Here is a 19,750-nt window from a genome sequence, read left to right as displayed (position 1 = left end):
CTAGCCCTGGAAAGGGCCAGCACAACACATCTGTTCTCACTGAAGTCTAAATTTGTAACAACCACTGGATTAGAGGCTTCATTATTATGGTTGCCCTGGAATTTTAAAATTCACCAAAGGTTTAGGATATTCTCTTACTGTCCAGGGTTCTAACATTTCCCGTGCCTACTCCGTTCCTCAGAATCACCCTTAACCAGGCATCCCCCAACCATCCACCTAGACACCGAGCTTGCTTTAAAAAACAAGGTACTTGATTCTCAGAGAAACCAGAGAGGACCACACTGAGGTACAGACCGCACAGCTCGGGCCGAACAGTTACCTGGAATCCCTGGACTGTGGAGAGATAGTCCAGCTGCTCAGAGGGTCTCGTCAGAGGTCCGTGGGGTGCGTGGCCTGAAGAGATGTTACTCTTTAAAATGGTCTCGGCTGTAGGCGAGGTGCCCCCATACAACAATTCTCGGGCTATCATGGCAGTTACCGTGGCCTTGGCAGGATTCGGAGCTACCCTGGCGAAATCTTTGGTGTGATGTCCTTGACTGACTCCTACTGCCTGGGCAACCTCGGGCACCATGGGAAGGATTCCAGCAGGCAGCTGCTGATGACTAAGATAAGGCATCCTAAACTCATCTTCTTTATTGCCTGCGGAGGGACAAGGACAAATCAACTGCCTGGAAAAATGTTACATAGCCCCACCCTGGCCCGCCCTCAGCACAGCACAGAGACAAGGCGGAGCCAAACACCAAACTCTGTACCTCGCTCACCAGGTACCTGCTACCACCAGGAACCACGCAAAGGCCAGAAGCACAATCAGATCAGGACAGTGTTAACATAACACTTACTAGTCCCATTTTCATCCCCAGAGCCAGGTTCAAAAAAGGTTACTTTTCTTCCATCCCCTGGTTTCTTTATAGGTGTCTTAAAAAAAAAAAAAAAAGGCCATGAGCATCAATGAAACTGTTCAAAAATTAGTTCCTGCTGTCCAAAACTACACAAACTCCAAGCAACAATTCTTGGTTTACTAACTTTTAAATAAGAGGGCACAGGCAGGAAGGCCTGTGCAACGTGCCCCCCAGCAGAGCCCCCGTCTCTTCCCCAGGCACACATGCAGCCACGTCAGCCTGTCCATGAACAGCATCTAACAGAGGGGCCTCTGCTCTGCGCTCAAGAGAGGAGAGGGGAACGTTTAACGGGAAAGAGCCGGAAGATACCAGACTGATAGAGCTGACCAAGAAAGAAACTTTTAGGTTGATGCTAAACAATTAAATAAAGATTATTTCCTGAAGTAAATGTCCAACTAAAGGATAAGGTGACAAAGGTAACAAATAGAGGGGGAAAATATTACACAATAAAAATTATGCCAAACACAGCAGTCTCCTTTCTGGGAAGATAAAGGTGCCTGTGATGCCCTGCAAGATTTTGGAATGAAAACCCCCAAAGCCAAGTCCAGGATCTCTACAGATTCTCTGGTGAGCGCTTGGGATCCCATTATTAACTATGTGGCCACAGCTGGTGCCATCCATCTGTCTCTGCTGACAGCACTGGCCGCCAGAACTCAACCAGTCCTGGTGTTTTCAAGTTTATCCCAAAAGGACCATCCAGTGTCTGGAAACAAGGTCAGCCACAGCTTTCGTTGCGGGTCCTGCTTACCAGCCTCGGCAGAAGTGCAATTTTCAACGTGGGATCATTTCTATCTAACGTTCAATTCATAATGAAAAAGAAACCGCAAACTGAGACTATGATCTGGCCCTGGATCTAACATCACGCTATCCCCGTGTCCCAGGAAAACCAAAGCCTGCTCTACAACAAAAGCCTAAGGTTGATGAGTCCTTTATGGAGGCCTCATTCTAGGAGCACAAATGATAGAATCATACACTGGTTTGGAGCAAGCTGCCCTCCAGCAAAGCATCCCACAGCACAAAGACACTTGCGCAGTAACAACTTAACCCAGCGCCATGCCTGGAGCCGTGGACACGCACCTCCCCTCCCGAGCACACTGGAGAGGTGCAACAGCCAAGACCCTGCTCAGCACGGCTGCTTTGCAGCCAGGAGGAGGCGGCCGTGCCCCAAAGCTCTGCCCTGGAGGAGCCAGAGGCCCCGCGGATGAGCTAAGCAGGTCATCCTGCAGTTAGAGAGAAGGACACAGAGCCCGAGCGTACCTTCTCCTCCGACTTGAGGGCGGGTTTGGAGGGCTGGGCCTGCGGGACTTTGAAACCGAGGATCTCCAGCATGTTCTCGGCCGCATTGCGTTTGGCCACCTTCTTGTTGGTGCCTGAGCCTTCTGCCGTGTGGTTTCCCACCTTGACCTGCATAACGAAGGCAGGACTCGAATCAGTGCTCAAACCTTCAGAATAAAGACCCGCCAGGAATGGAAGAGAACCCACAACGATCAAAACCCGGATGGCTTCACAGTGCTGCCCTGGAGCTGGTTTGCACCAGCCCGCAACAGCGCATCATGAAACACTGAGAAATTGGTTGGAGGACTGGTGGTTAAAGGTAGTTATTATTAAACTAACTATATAAGCTTGTAATTAAATTCCTTTAACCAACAGAGGTAATGAATACTTAAAATGCATCACTTCCTAGCTGGACTCCAGTTTAAAATTATCTACACTTTAGCGGCTCTCTGTACTTGTGCATTCGTTGTCCACTTGCAGCGACACAACTCTTTCCTGCTCAGAGAAGCATGCACACCACAGACTCCGGCAATACTGCTTCTTCAGGATTAAGTTACTCTGCTGATTTACCTATTCTTTATTTTTTTTAACTATCTAAAACAAATTTTTTTATCGCTTTATGATCTACATACATACAACTTGCTTCCTTTACTTGCACAATTCAGTGATTTCTGGCATATTTAGAGCTGTGTAACTATCCCCACAGGCAAGTGGCGGTTAGCAGCGCAGATTAAGCTTTCAAGCGTCATCAGGCCTGCAGCCACGACGTGACCAGCACAACAAACCAAAACTTCCAGTCTTGGAAAATTTTCTGATACAGCAAAGAAGCTGTTCGTATTGTTTATATAAGTTAAGTTCTGATACGTGTTTGTTGTTCATGTAAACAAAAATAGCAATCAGGACTCACGCTAGTACCAGTCATTCAACAATGACATGAGCAAACCTCCTTGCTGGACCGGAGAGGAATAAAGAATTCACACGAGTCTCATTTGTGACACGGCTACGCTGAGCGTCACACTGAAGGCACAGACGCATGAAATGCACAGCGGCTACTACGCAGAACCTGTGAGCTGTGTGCTACGCGTCCCACCAGTGAAATTCATCACACACACGTGTCCGTGTAACGTGCATACACACCCTTCCTCCCAGCGCGCTGCCTCCCCTAACAGCGGCCGTTACTACGTTAAACACACCAGCACGTCACAGCTCACCATCCCCTTCCAAGCTGGTCTTGTTGCTGCTGTGTGTTAGTCACTCAGCCATGTCTGACTCTGTGACCCCACGGGCTGTAGCCTGCCAGGGGTCCTCTCCATGGGATTCTCTAGGTGAGACTAGTGGACTGGGTTGCCATTTCCTTCTCCAGAGAATCGTCCCGACCCAGGGACTGAACCTGCATCTCCTGCATTGGCAGGCAGGTTCTTTACCACCGGGCCACCTGGGAAGGGGGTCTTGACGACAGACCAAAACCAAAAGCCCCATGTCACAAACGTTAAGGAAACCCTGGCCTGTGAGGAGAGCTATGAGGTTGAATCCCAACCTGGCATCCACCAGCCATCTGATTCTGGGCAAATTACTGAGCACGCTGCAGTTTTCTCTTGTATGTGGAAGGATCATTCCTCTTCCTGCCCTGACAGTGGAGTGAGACACCAGGCTAACTGCTGGTGCTCTATGAGCTCTAAACTGCTGCACAGAGTTTTCCGTTTTTCACCAGAAAACACTATGAAATTCCCATCACAAATTCAGCTGCCTGTACGAGTAACTGTTCCCTCTGCACAATCTGAAGTGTAACCCCAGTCCATGGATTCCAGATCCTACGGAAGGATCAGGAGGAGCGGGAATAGATCCTTTACACAGTTTATAAGACAATATAAACCTGTGAGGGGTAACAAAGAAGAAACAGGCGCCTTCCTGCTGACACAGCAGCACGTGTGCTGTGCAGCACATGTTAAGGCATCAAGTTACGGCAAGCAATGATCTTAGAAACATTTGGTGGCAGGGCAACGCACTGGGCCCGGCCTCCTGAGGGAGGGGCCCGGCCCTGGACCACCTCCGGCCTAGACGGGAGGACGCCCACAGCCCGGCTGGCCCACCTGCATGACAAACTCCCTGCGTCGCGGAAGGCCCCGCTCGGCGAGCAGCAGGTACTCCGGCTCCTTCTCCTTCTTCGCCTGCTGGATCTGGGCCAGTCTGCTGATCGGGTTCATCCCCTGGCCACACTCGGGGCCGCCCTGTAGCTGAGAAACAGTCAGGGTAGAAACCATGTGCTGAGTTAGTCACAGAGAAGACCCTGCTGATTCAGAGACCGGGACACAACAGCTGAACACCTCTATGTTGATCTAATGGCTGAGAATTAATCACATTTAAAAAAAAATTTTTTTTCATTGAAAGATGCCTCAATGATTTTGATTGCTCTGAGGTGATTTTAGGTCTTCTTAGCAAACCAATGTCACCATTCATCATGAGTAGGCAAGCATCGTTGTAATGTGTGCTTTTGAACAATAAGTCAATGGATGATAATAAATAAAGAGGCAGAAAAATTTAACAAACTCTCCCTAAAACTACCCCAAAGCCTACATTATAAGGATGGGTTTCCAGCTTTCTTAACAATGACTCAAAATCCAGAGATCATTTATATATATATATAATATATATATATATTCCTAACGTTCCTATGCAAAGAATGCTAAGTCGTGTGTGAGGAAAACTTGTATTCTGACACAACGTGAAACTGTATGGACAATGAGAACAAAACGGACCCTGGCATTCCTAAACATCCCAAAGGGGACCCTCCCTTCCCTGGGAGGCTGGGGGACAGTGTAATGCTTGAATGGCTCACGAGCGTGACTCAAAAGCCTAGCAGAAGGTACTGTACTGTACGCGTCTGACTCCTGGCCGCCCCGGACACCCCTCTGCCCAGGAGTCTCCCGCTCACGCAGAACCGTGCAGCGGGCACGAGACAAGCAGCCGGGTTTCCTCTCCCCGCAGATGACCACAGCCGCTCGCGGGGTCCACACCCAGGGCCTCCGCTGAGCCTGGCGCTGCCAGACCCAGGGCTCCTGGGAGAGGCACCAGGCGGCCCCGGATGGACTCGCAAGGTGGGTGTGTGCAGGCCAGTGCCCTGCCTCTCTCACCAGCCTTGCAAACCCCTTGCAAACCCCCAGCTGTCTTCAGGCAATGGAAACGCCCTCTTCTTTCAGGCACGTTCTTACCCTGACTATGGATTTTGTTTTCTTTTTGATTCTAGGCTTCACCCGCTCCACTGTAGGCAGGGGTGGTAACTTCTTCAGCTCCTCGAGAACAGCTATAGCAGCATTTTTCTTTGAAATCTTCTTGCTCTTCCCTTCACCTTCCCCCACAAACTCCCCAACCGACACCCTGGTCACAAAGCTCTTCATGTGGGGTGGGCCGCTCTCCCGGGCAACCTGTGTTGGAGGGAAAGACTGAGTGAAAGCGTGACAGACACGCATTACCGGCTGCGAGGCACACTGCTCAGCGTGGCAGCCGGGAAAGGGCGCGTAAGGACAAGACTCACTAAACGAAGGCAGTGTCAACGTGGAGAATTCTGAATGCTTTCTTCCCCTTTCTTTTTCCCTGCTACTTGTTAAAGTTCTCAGGTCTGATGAGTCCAAAAGAGCCATGGAACAGGGCACCATTTTCTACTTCCACCACCCAGGGTCACAGACGGTCCTGAGTTTAGCGTGCTCCCCTGCAAATGGCAGCAAGGCAGCTGGCCCAGCAAAGCCCAGAAATAAACACAGCACTAAGAGTTCAAGTTTAATGTTTGCGCTGAGCCGCCAGCCAAGACCGAGCTTATTAAATACTGGCTGCTCTGAGCTATAAAAAGGAATGAGAAAATCTCCAAACACGTAAAGTGATTTCTAGCACTTGGTAAGTAAAGAAAGCAAACTGCAAAGAGTGTTTAAAAAAAAAAAGGTGCAGCGTATTAAATCTATATATACATACACACACACAAATAGTCATACGTATGTGTTTATATGCTTCTTTTTTTGCAAAAGGAAACTCAGGAAGGATAAAGCACAAACCAATGGAATTAAACAGTTTCCTACAGTAGGTGGGGGGAAGGACTGAGGTAGGCGAACAAGAGGACACTTCTGAGTATCTTTTTGTGTAGTTTTGACACTTTGGACCATTTACTGTTACATATATTAAAAATGTAAGTCAAGAGAAATGGGGGAAAATACTAAAATGGATTATGAACAGAAACCTAACTGTATATTAAAGTGATTACATAATCACACAGAAGGAAGATAAGAATCAAATCCAACCTACATTAGGAAAGATACCCTTGAAAAGAACAACTGAGTCAGCAGACTTACAATGCCAAACGTCAAGACTTCCTGTAGTTACAGAATCTGTGACATCATGGTATTTTTTAGCGAAAAACTAACAGATCAATAAACCAGAATGCAGAAAGAGACCTGCACATATACAGCCTCTTGATGTTCAGCAAACACGAACCAAAGCAAAAGCAAAGTCCTTCTCCTTTTTTAATGCCACTGGAGCAACCAGAGAACCAAGATCTCAAATTCTACCCAAAACAAAAAGTAAACTAAAACAGACACAAATATGAAAGTTAAAACTATAAAATAGCTTTCAGAAGAAAACGTAAGAGAAAACTTCATGACCATGAGGCTGGCAAAGAATTCTTGGACACAAACCATAAAGTAAAATTAGAATTCCTCAAAATTAAAATACTGCTCATCAAAAGATAATATTTAAAAAGTAAAAAAGGGGGAGTTTGGGGAAGAATGGATACATGCATATGTATGGCTGAGTCCCTTTGCTGTCTACCTGAAACAACCACAACACTGTTAACTGCCTACATACCCCAATACAAAATAAAAAGTTTAAAATCTGGGGGGGGGGCGGGGAATAGAGGTAAAAAAGGGAACTCAGAGTATGGGAGAGAATATTTGCAATATATGTACCAAGCAAAAGAATTATACCCAGAACACTGAAAGAAATCCTACAAGTCAATAATAAAAAGACAAATACTCAATTAAAAAAATACTTCAACAGGCACTCTTGGCAAGGACAGGGACCAAGTGGTAGAAGTGTATCACTTTGGGAAATAGTTTGACAATTTTTACACGAACACCTGCCCCCTGACCTAGCAGCTCTGAATAGACACGCACCCAGGACGACTCAGCAGCCTCATTCATAGCAGTTCCCAACTATCCAGTGTCCACCAAGAGAGCAACGGACACACTGCATCCTATTCATACAGCGGAACAGCACTCAGCATCAAACTACTGAAACATATGGATGGGACCTAACAACAAACAACCCATACTGTACTCGAAGTCTAAGAACACAGAAAACACATCTACAGAGACTGCAGAAGGCAGCTGTTTCTGGGTGGAATGGGGCACAGGGACTTACAGAGGTTATGATAAAGTTCCATATCTTGATCTGGGTAATGAACTTTTTTTTTGTTAACACATACTAAAATTTAGTGGGCTGTGCACTTAAGATACCTATATTCACTATATAATAGACTGTTAGCATAGAGGAAGAATAATCAAGAAGTCACGAAAGCAATGCTCTGAAGACACACGTTCAGTGTGCAGATAAAAAGCTCAGATAACTTGGACTTTACTTAGGATGCTTGCTGGTGAGGGTGTGGATAAATATATTGATGTTGTTGGGAGCCCGAGTCTCATGATGGGAAAAGATCCAAACATGGAGGAATGAAACCAAGGAAGAGCCCTGTGATGATGGATTGAAATCAGACGGATGAACCTGTGGTTCTGTAAACAGTGCACCTATCTCCTAGTGCTATCTTCTGCTAACAGGGTCTGGAAGCAATGACTTGCAGCAGCAACAAGCTGACCTCCCCTCAGTCCAGCCCCTACATGCCACTTGTTAAAGGGAACCAGAACTCCTTGGAAGAACAGTTGAGACCATTTGTATTCGAATTTCCGTTTCTGCCAGGGCCAAAGTTAGAACAGGGAAAGTTCCAAGTAAGGCGAAAACACTGTTGTATCACAAAGGAATGAAGGTCTCTCAAAGTCGGAAAAGAGGAGTTGAGAGCCAGCACCCAGGGACACTAAGACCTCCAAATACAAAACACAAAAGAAAAAACAACCTTGCCTATTACCTCACGGTACATATAAACATTATAACTCAAAATGAACCATAAATCTAAACTTAAGAGACAAAACTTCTAGAAGAAAACAAAGGAGAAGGACCTTAGATTTGGCAAATTATCTCAGATGGATCACAACCACCATGAGCCATAAAAGAAAAATTTAACAAACTAGACTGCTCCAAAATTAAATTATTTTTGCTTTTTGGGAAAATATTGTTTAAAAATGAAAAGACAAGCCACAGACTGGGAGAAAATACTTGAAAAATACCTATCTGAGGAAAGAACTGTATTCAGAATATATAAAGAACAAATAAAATCCAATAATAAAAGATAACTCAAAACCCTGACAAAAGATAAGAACAGACACTTCTCCAAAGATGTACAGATGGTAAATAGGCATATGAAAAACATGCTCAATATTGCTAGTATGCAAGGAGATAAAAATTAAAACTGTAAGTTACGACTACACACCAACTAGAAACGGACCACACTGAGTGTGAGAGAGGGCACAGAACCACCAAAGCCGCCACACACGGACAGTGCTGTGCTTTCAAGCAGCTCGGTCGTGTCCGACTCTCTGCGACCCCATGGACTGTAGCCCACCAGGCTCCTCTGTCCATGGGGATTCTCCAGCCAAGAATATTGGAATGGGTTGCCATACCCTCCTCCAGAGACTCTTCCTGACCCAGGGATTGAACTCAGGTCTCCCACATTGCAGGTGGATTCTTTACCAGCTGAGCCACAAGGGAAGCCCAAGAATACTGGAGTGGGTAGACTATCTCTTTTCCAACAGATCTTCCCAAACCAGGAATCAAACTGGGGTATCCTCCATTGCAGATGGATTCTTAACCAACTGAGCTGTCAGGAAAGCCCATGTATACAAGTATCCTGTTGCCCTTTATGTGGCTTCTTTAATGTAGTGCAGATTTTGAGTCCATATGTTGTATGAATCAGTAGCTCATTTTATTTCTGAGTAGTATTCTACTGTCTGGATTCACCACAACTTATTCACTCCACGTTCAAGGTCAGAAGGGGCGGCGGTGAGGAGATACCCCTCGTCCAAGGTAAGGAGCAGTGGCTGCGCTTTGCTGGAACAGCCGTGAAGAGATACCCCACATCCAAGGTAGGAGAAACCCAAGTAAGACGGTAGGTGTTGCGAGAGGCATCAGAGGGCAGACACATTGAAACCATACTCACAGAAAACTAGTCAATCTAATCACACTAGGACCACAGCCTTGTCTAACTCAATGAAACTAAGCCATGCCCGTGGGCCACCCAAGACAGGCGGGTCATGGTGGAGAGGTCTGACAGAATGTGGTCCTCTGGACAAGGGAATGGCAAACCACTTCAGTATTCCTGCCTTGAGAACCCCATGAACAGTATGAAAAGGCAAAATGATAGGATACTGAAAGAGAAACTCCCCAGGTCAGTAGGTGCCCAGTATGCTACTGGAGATCAGTGGAGAAATAACTCCAGAAAGAATGAAGGGATGGAGCCAAAGCAAAAACAATACCCAGCTGTGGATGTGTCTGGTGATAGAAGCAAGGTCCGATGCTGTAAAGAGCAATGTTGCATAGGAACCTGGAATGTCAGGTCCATGAATCAAGGCAAATTGGAAGTGGTCAAACAAGAGATGGCAAGAGTGAATGTCGACATTCTAGGAATCAGCGAACTCAAATGGACTGGAATGGGTGAATTTAACTCAGATGACCATTATATCTACCACTGTGGGTAGGAATCACTCAGAAGAAATGGAGCAGCCATCATGATCAACAAAAGAGTCCGAAATCCAGTACTTGGATGCAATCTCAAAAATGATGGAATGATCTCTGTTCGTTTCCAAGGCAAACCATTCAATATCACAGTAATCCAAGTCTATGCCCCAACCAGTAACGCTGAAGAAGCTAAAGTTGAACGGTTCTATGAAGACCTACAAGACCTTTTAGAACTAACACCCAAAAAAGAAGTCCTTTTCATTATAGGGGACTGGCATGCAAAAGTAGGAAGTCAAGAAACACCTGGAGTAACAGGCAAATTTGGCCTTGGAATACAGAATGAAGCAGGGAAAAGGCTAATACAGTTTTGCCAAGAGAATGCACTGGTCATAGCAAACACCCTCTTCCAACAACACAAGAGAAGACTCTATACATGGACATCACCAGAAGGTCAACACCGAAATCAGACTGATTATATTCTTTGCAGCCAAAGATGGAGAAGCTCTATACAGTCAGCAAAAACAAGACCAGGAGCTGACTGTGGCTCAGATCATGAACTCCTTATTGCCAAATTCAGACTTAAATTGAAGGAAGTAGAGAAAACCACTAGACCATTCAGGTATGACCTAAATCAAATTCCTTATGATTATACAGTGGAAGTGAGAAATAGATTTAAGGGACTAGATCTGATAAGATAGTGCCTGATGAACTATGGACAGAGGTTCATAACATTGTACAGGAGACAGGGATCAAGACCATCCCCATGGAAAAGAAATGCAAAAAAGCAAAATGGCTGTCTGAGGAGGCCTTACAAATAGCTTTGAAAAGAAGAGAAGCCAAAAGCAAAGGAGAAAAGAAAAGATTTACCCATTTGAATGCAGAGCTCCAAAGAGTAGCAAGGAGAGCTAAGAAAGCCTTCCTCAGCGATCAATGCCAAGAAATAGAGAAAAACAACAGAATGGGAGAGACTGGAGATCTCTTCAAGAAAATTAGAGATACCAAGAGAACATTTCATGCAAAGATGGGCTCGATAAAGGACAGAAATGGTATGGACCTAACAGAAGCAGAAGATATTAAGAAGAGGTGGAAAGAATACACAGAAGAACTGTACAAAAAAGATCTTCACAACCAAGATAATCACGATGGTGTGATCACTGACCTAGAGCCAGACATCCTGGAATGTGAAGTCAAGTGGGCCTTAGAAAGCATCACTACGAACAAAGCTAGTAGAGGTGATGGAATTCCAGTGGAGCTCTTTCAAATCTTTAAAGATGATGCTGTGAAAGTGCTGCATTCAATATGCCAGCAAATTTGGAAAACTCAGCAGTGGCCACAGGACTGGAGAAGGTCAGTTTTCATTCCAATCCCAAAGAAAGGCAATACCAAAGAATGATCAAACTACCGCACAATTGCACTCATCTCACACGCTAGTAAATAATGCTCAAAATTCTCCAAGCCAGGCTTCAGAAATACGTGAACCGTGAACTTCCTGATGTTCAAGCTGGTTTTAGAAAAGGCAGAGGAACCAGAGATCAAACTGCCAACATCTGCTGGATCATCGAAAAAGCAAGAGAGTTCCAGAAAAACATCTATTTCTGCTTTATTGACTATGCCAAAGTCTTTGACTGTGGGGATCACAAAAAACTGTGGAAAATTCTGAAAGAGATGGAAATACCAGACCACCTGACCTGCCTCTCGAGAAATTTGTATGCAGGTCAGGAAGCAACAGTTAGAACTGGACATGGAACAACAGACTAGTTCCAAATAGGAAAAGGAGTACGCCAAAGCTGTATATAGTCACCCTGCTTATTTCACTTATATGCAGAGTACATCATGAGAAACGCTGGGCTGAAGAAACACAAGCTGGAATCAAGATTGCTGGGAGAAATATCAATAACCTCAGATATGCAGATGACACCACCCTTATAACAGGAGAGTGAAAAAGTTGGCTTAAAGCTCAACATTCAGAAAACGAAGATCATGGCATCCAGTCCCATCACTTCATGGCAAATAGATGGGGAAACAGTGGAAACAGTGGCAGACTTTATTTTTTGGGGCTCCAAAATCACTGCAGATGGTGACTGCAGCCATGAAATTAAAAGACGCTTACTCCTTGGAAGGAAAGTTATGACCAATATGCTAGACAGCATATTCAAAAGCAGAGACATTACTTTGCCAACAAAGGTCCGTCTAGTCAAGGCTATGGTTTTGTGGTCATGTATGGATGTGAGAGTTGGACTGTGAAGAAAGCTGAGCGCCGAAGAATTGATGCTTTTGAACTGTGGTGTTGAGAAGACTCTTGAGAGTCCCTTGGACTGCAAGGAGATCCAACCAGTCCATTCTAAAGGAGATCAGCCCTGGGATTTCTTTGGAAGGACTGATGCTGAAGCTGAAACTCCAGTACTTTGGCCACCTCATGCAAAAAGCTGACTTATTGGAAAAGACTCTGATGCTGGGAGGGATTGGGGGCAGGAGGAGAAGGGAATGACAGAGGATGAGATGGCTGGATGGCATCACTTACTCAATGGACATGAGTTTGAGTGAACTCTGGGAGTTGGTGATGGACAGGGAGGCCTGGTGTGCTGTGATTCATGGGGTCATAAAGAGTCGGACACAACTGAGCGACTGAAGTGAACTGAATTCATCCATTTCTCTGCTGAAGAACATCTTCATGGTTTTCAGTTGTTGGTGATTATGAGATTATACATGTACATGATCGCTTTAATCATAATCACTAAAAACCATGAAAATGTTCTTCAGCTGAGAAATGGATGAGTAAGTTGTGGTGAATTCAGACAATGGAATACTACTCAGAAATAAGAAATAAACTACTGATACATACAACATATGGACTCAAAGTCTACACTACATTAAAGAAGCTGCATAATAGGCAATAAGAGACTCTTGCCAGGAGATCTGTAATCTTTTCAGATTATAACTAGAATTTCTAAAGGGACAACACTGAACACACTGTAGCTGGTGGACCATCTGTTACAACATGAGAGGCCTGAGGGCAGGAACAGAACAAGGGACGATGGCCTTTCTTATCATGATTTACAATATAATTACGGAAAGGTCATGTCTGGGTTGTGTTTTCTAAGATGGCTTTATATTTTTATGTGCTCTTTCCAGGCTTCTCAAAATGTTATTACCCATTCCTGTTAAATAAATAGACAAAGGGAAAGCCCCAAAAGACCAAAAAAAGGCAGTATATTCAATAACGCCATGTATGTAATATTTTGGAAACAAGCAAAAGGCATGGACAGACATCAGATCGATGCCTGCCGAAGGGTGAGGATGGAGAGAAAGGGACTGACCGCTAGGGGACTAGGGGAAACTTAACGGCGTGAAAGACGTTCTTTATCACAGTGGTGGCAGCAGATACACAGCCTATCAAAGCACACACCAAATCAGACACACAAACAGGGCAATTTCACTTCATGTAGATTATACTCAACAAGTCTGACCTCTCATCCCCTCACCCCCCAAAAATAACCTAATAGAGGCATGTCAAAGGATACGGGAGTAGTCTGAAGGGCAATCTGAACATTAAAATGACAAGCGAGAATAATGGAGTAACGTGTAGAATGAATCTGTACTAATATAAATTAACGCATTCCCTGGTGGCTCAGTCAGTAAAGAATCCACCTGCAGTGTGGGAGACTTGGCTTCGAGCCCTGGGTTGAGAAGATTCCCTGGAGGAGGGCATGGAAACCCACTCCAGTATTCTTGCCTGGAAAATCCCCATGGACAGAGGAGCCTGGGGGGCTGCAGTCCATGGGGCTGCAAAGAGGCAGACACGACTGAGCGACTACGCACATTAATAATATAAGGCAGGAGGAGATTTTCTTTGGACATGCAGAAAATGAACATTTGACATCCACCACAGTGATACCTGGTGCTGGAAAGAATCATCAATGACTGCTAGAAACACTGAGGAACTCTGTAAGGACGTACACAGCCTTCAAGCATCTCCCCACAGGCTATGGGTTAACTACAAAGGGAAAGAAAGTCTCCTTGGAGGGGCATACATCTGGTGCAGACAACAGAATTAGCGTCACTAACTCAGGTAAAATGACACCATGCAATGCTGAGAAGAACTGACGTCAGTTCTTCAGTGCTCCTGTTTAAAAAAAAAAAGCATAAACTGAAACTAATAATGAGGCAAAAAATCCAACCAACCCAAATTCAGGGCCATTACATAAAACTGACTTTTAAAAATACCAATGTCATAAAAGACCAAAAAAAAGCAGAGTGACAAATTAAAGGAGACTAAAGAGATGCACCAGCTAAACACAATGTGTGATCCTGTACCAGGCTCAAGACCAGGAAACTAAAGGAACATCATGGGGGCGATGCCAGTATGTGAATCTGGGACGTACATTAGGAAGCAGTACTACAGCAGCCTTATGCTTCCTGTGTGGACAATCAGATTATAGTTATTTAAGAGCATGTCCTTGCTCTTAAGAAACACATACTGAAATATTTGGAGTCAAAGCTCATGATAACTGCTTCTTGCTCTCAAATGATTCAGCTAAATGAACTACAGAAAAACATGTAGGTTTAGAGAACAGAAGAGCAAAGGTGCTAAAATGTGGAGCGCTGGTGACCCAGTGAAGGCCACAGTCACAGTCCCATCCTTACCACTTTCCATCGGCCTGAAAAATTTCAAAGGAAAAAGTGGAAAAGGCGATGAGGAAAAGCATGTGAGCCCACATGTGCTGTGGTCCCGAGGGGAGAGCGGGAGCACCGCAGCTCAGGGAGCGGCCGGCTGCCCTATGAAGGAGGCTGAGGCAAAGAGCCCCGCTCCAGGGCGCCCGCAGGCTGACCTCAGCAAGCCCGCCGGCTGCCCCCAACCCGGACAGCCCACCTGCCGAGCGCTACCTCCCTGGGCAAGGTTCTCACGTCCTCAGAGGAGACCCAAGAATCAACAGTATCCACCCCGATGCTCACGTCAAATCCACGCCCATCCTGGGCCCACTCTCACTGGCTGCTCACATCATAGCCCCGCCACCGAGCCCATCTGAATTCAGTGGGATCAAGTCACGACTTCCTCCCAGGGACTTGTCAATCAGCACAATACTTTTAACTACAACGATTTTATCAAAAAGCAAGCGGTCTATACTTTTCTGAAAAATTATATGAATGGTTCTTGTCTTCTCCTATTGCTTCCAACAGGACATATCTTGCTGTCAAAAAAAAAAAAAACTATTCTTTTCATTTACTTAGTAACTGTTCCCTGAGCATCCAATATCCAATATATGCCAACTAATCTTCCAGGTGCCAGAGACAGAACTCTGGGAAAAAAATGCAAGCTCCTGCCCAACCTAATAATGGAAGCTAACATTTGACTTTTGATGAACATTTGATCCGTGAGAGCTAATTAATAATAAAAGCACTCAATGAAACAAACTCAATGCCACACGTACACAGAAACTGTCATGTTTTAAAATAATTACTTTAAGAGACAGTCACCACCAGAGGGCATTCCCACAATTTCTTTTGTGACTACTTGACAATTCCCTGCTGTATGTTATTTATTCCTGAACAGCAAAGTCTGAAAGCCAAATCTAAAACCTAAACACAAGTAGAGGTGGGGCAGAGGCAATCTCGTCCACAAATTCCAAAGCAAAAACAGAAACTAGCAATCCCTTACTGAGGTCCAGGGAGCTCGGGGACCCTCAGGCAGGGCAGAGATTAGTGTGAGCAGGCGAGACACATCACCAGGGTCTCGGGCCCTGGCCAGCACTCATCTCTATGACCTTACTGTGACCTGAGAAGGCAGGCCTCTCCCACCCCACAGTCTTCAGATCCCTCCCTCCACCCATTCGTGTGCCACACTAATTCTTCAGCAGGGATTAGTGTGGGGAAAAGTGTTTCTTCCCTTTTCCACAACAGGTTCCCAGGGAGACCTTGTGGCTTCCTCGGGTGGACTGCCCACCTGGTTCCCACCCAGCAACAGCCCTGTTATTCTGAATGTCCTGTCTCACTGCTTCCCTTCCAGAACAGAGAAAGGCTGGAAGGGATGCGGGGCCAGGGAGGAAGATGCCAGCCCCATCTGGCATGCTGTGCTCTGGAAGCGGGGAAAAGACACTCGTCCCCATCTGGCATGCTGTGCCCTGGAAGCGGGGAAAAGACGCTGGTCCTGACTGCTGCAGCAGGGCGGGGTACTGCTGCGGGATGCAGGGTGACCCTGTGACCCAAGGGCAGCTCCCCAGCCCCATCTGGGCCTCATGGCAGCAGGTGAGCACGGCCAGCTAGGTCAGAAATCATCTCTATTCGAATGAGAGAGTAAGGACTGAACTCAGGAGCCAGCTTAGGGTACTAGTACGTAACAGGAGATATCCTATAAAAGTCATGTAAGTCAGACATGAAATCTGGGGATTACCTAAAACTACAGAGCTAAAGTATTTTACAGGATAATAAATTTCAGGTAGGCTTTTTAAAACAGAAATGGGCCAAAAGAACTTATGAACCACTTAAAATTGTTTTAAGCAGATGTGCTGTGCTTAGTCGCTCAGTTGGGTCTGACTGTGTGACCCCATGGACTGGTAGACCATCAGGCTTCTCTGTCCATGGGATTTCCCAGGCAAGAATACTGGAGTGGGTTGCCATTTCCTTCTCCATTTAAGCAGATGTCCCACCTCAAATTTCTTTTGTCTGAAGTAACTAGTATGTTGAGCTTAAAGCTCTTTGGAAAACTAGATATATACATACTTTATAATTTTGAAAAACCAAATAATTGATTAAAAAAACTATTAAAACACAACCCTGCATAGCCAAGCACAGAACTCAAATGAAAGAATTTGCAAAGAATTTTCAAAACCTAGGGAAACCTAAAATAAAAAAATTTCCCCAACCTGCCTAATCTATCTGGACTCACTGTGCCTTTGAAGGAAACATACACTAAATGATCTTATTTTCCATTTTGAACTGGTAATTGTTAATTACTGTTTTTAGATCACAAAGTCTCCAATAACAGACTGAGGTTACTAAATGGGCGAACTGGGAGGCACACACCGCACAATGACAAAACCTAAGTTCTTTTAACAAGTACTTGGACACATAAGCAGAGTCTTGATATTTGGGGGGTAGCATATGCTTCTGAGACTCTTATGAAGGCAATGGACCCTCCTCCAGAAGAAAACGCATGGGAACATAAACACGATCCCCTTCAGGCCATTTTAGGAGGTTCACAGACATACTGAGGCCACCTACGTGCTGTCTGGAGATTCACGGCTGCCCTAGGACCAAATACTGCTTTGCTAAATATGAAGTCTGAATCTTAGATGTGAAGATTTGCATATATGTGATCATCATTCCAATGTTATTTAGGAAAAATACTATTCTGATGATGAACACTAGGAGTATAACAGATGCGTAAAATAAGCTTACCTCAAAATTCACAGGCAAGTTCCGTTTAAGTGCAATCTCAAACACTTGACTTATTTCAGATTTATTGAGATTTTCTTCTTCTGACTCTCTTCCATTTACCTAAAGGAAGAATAACCGGTTAGAGTTAACTCATGTTAAAAAGCTGTCAATATCCCAGCTGCAATGATAAACCTTAAAATTAAAAGCACTGAACCTAGGCTCTATGGACTGAGCACTAACCCCATGAACACAGCAACACGTGTACTGTGCATCAGTGAAATTTAAAAGGTTTTAAAAAACGTCCTATCAAATTTTGGTCAGTTTACACCTCATAAATCCACCATAAACAATCTACATATAGCAGGGCTCTACATATAATCAGCCTGATGGTGAGAGCCATGGCCACTCAGGGAGTGGGGCTCCCGAAGCCCCCTGGATTTGTCCCCTCGCCCCCGGAGGACAGGCAAGCCACACTCTGGAAACAAGCAGTCAGTCTATGTGGGCCACAGCAAGGACAAATGGAGGACTCTCCACCTGGGTATGTGGGTTTCTTATTTGGACAAAAAGTCGCTGGAAACCACTTTAAAAAAAAAGATGCAGTGGAACAGTTATAAAACCACTATGGGTCTCACACTTCACTGCTGCTGGTGAAAACGCAAGATGCAAACCAACAAAACTGCCTGCCGGCTTAGTTGCTTCAGTCGTGTCCAACTCCTTGCGACCCCATGGACTGCAGCCCCCCAGGCCCCTCTGTCCATGGGGTGCTCCAGGCAAGAACACTGGAGTGGGCTGCCATGCCCTCCTCCAGGGATCTTCCCAACCCAGGGATCAAACACATGACTTTTATGTCTCCTGAACAGGCAGGCAGGTTCTTTACCACTAGCACCACTAGCCTTGAACAAAAGCTGCCTCCAGCTCTGTAACAAGGTTCATTTACAACCTCCAGGGGCTGGACTAAGAGGGGCAGAGATCTCTGTGCACGAGGCCCACATGGATTCTATACTGTGCAGGGGTGGTAATATGAGAAACAAGATCAGCAGTGATCCCAAAACAGGGCAATGCACCCGTGTTTTTCTTATTCCTGGGGATTCTTTAATCAAAGAACTTGTAAAATCTTAGTTTCAAGATCAGGATTTCTATGACAGGAACCTGTGGCTGAAATTACTGAACAGGCAATGTGCAGCCAAATCCAGGATTCGATCTGTTGTGTATTTCCTGAGGTAGAGTCTAACCCTAACCTAGGATCCGTATTTCAAGCTATAAACAAAAGAAAGCTCTAAATTTTAAAAAAAATTAAGAATTAAGAATAGGATCCTATAAACACAAATTTAACCAGACAATGTAATTTCTCCTTTCATGATAAAATTTTCTTTCCATCTGGTTTCATTTTACTTGCTGCCTGGTGATATACTGTTTACATAGCAATTTCTGATGGTTTAGTAAGCGGAACACATTTTTACACTTGCTGTTTAAATCCTAAAGAGAAAGAGGGCCTGCCGTTTTATGAGTGAATCTTTAAAGCCATAAATCTCCAAGCAAGGTATCTTAGAATTCTAGGTTTCCACAGAAGTTTAGTTTGAAATTTATTTTTTAAATAGGTTTAAACAAACCTATTAAAAAGCATTTTTAAAAGTAAGCCTGTTCAACAAATAGTGCTGGGAAAATCAGATATCTACACACAGAAAAAATGAAGTTGGACTCTTACCTCATACCATATTCACAAATTAACTCAAAATGGATCAAAGACCTAAATGTAAGGGCTAAAAGTATAAAACTCTTAGAAGAAAACACAGGGGGAAAGCTTCATGACACTGGATTTGGCAATGATTTCTTGGATAGAACACCAAAAGCATACGTAAATTCTGACTTCATCAAAATTTAAAACTTTAGTACAAAAAAACTACCCAAAAAACGCTGGTACATTAAAGGACACAAGAGAACAAAGACAACCCACAGAATGGAAGAAAATACTCACAAAGCACATATTTGATAAAGAATTAATGTCCAGAATACATAAAGAACTATAACAACTCAACAACAAATAATGCAATTCAAAAATGGAGAAAGGATTTGAACAGACATTTCTCCAAAGGAGACATGCAAATACAAAACATCACTACTCAAAGAGATCACATCAGTCGCTCAGTCGTGTCCGACTCTTTGCGACGCCATGAATCGCGGCACGCCAGGCCTCCCTGTCCATCACCAACTCCCGGAATTCACTGAGACTCACGTCCATCAAGTCAGCGATGCCATCCAGCCATCTCATCCTCTGTCATTCCCTTCTCCTCCTGCCCCCAATCCCTCCCAGAATCAGTCTTTTCCAATGAGTCAGCTCTTCGCATGAGGTGGCCAAAGTACTGGAGCTTCAGCTT

General features: G+C 44.8%; 1 protein-coding gene across 10 annotated transcripts in view; it reads right to left on the bottom strand.

The window, feature by feature from the left end:
• STAU1 (staufen double-stranded RNA binding protein 1) overlaps positions 1–19,750 on the bottom strand; it is a 62,632-nt gene that overhangs the window by 3,648 nt on the left and 39,234 nt on the right. For 5 of the 10 annotated variants that reach the window (XM_025263319.3, XM_025263320.3, XM_025263318.3 and 2 more), the window contains 6 exons: positions 17,397–17,495; positions 5,384–5,614; positions 4,265–4,408; positions 2,157–2,303; positions 840–915; positions 320–639 (listed from right to left, as the gene is read on the bottom strand). In XM_025263319.3, coding sequence (XP_025119104.1) covers positions 320–639; positions 840–915; positions 2,157–2,303; positions 4,265–4,408; positions 5,384–5,614; positions 17,397–17,495 — 1,017 coding nt within the window. The remainder of the gene's footprint in view (positions 1–319; positions 640–839; positions 916–2,156; positions 2,304–4,264; positions 4,409–5,383; positions 5,615–17,396; positions 17,496–19,750) is intronic. The other 5 variants (XM_045162590.1, XM_025263321.3, XM_025263317.3 and 2 more) reach the window with 2 other exon arrangements.

This window comes from Bubalus bubalis, chromosome 14 (assembly GCF_019923935.1).
Source record: "Bubalus bubalis isolate 160015118507 breed Murrah chromosome 14, NDDB_SH_1, whole genome shotgun sequence".
NCBI classification, from domain to species: Eukaryota; Metazoa; Chordata; class Mammalia; order Artiodactyla; family Bovidae; genus Bubalus; species Bubalus bubalis.
This window is presented reverse-complemented; position numbering and strand designations above follow the sequence as displayed.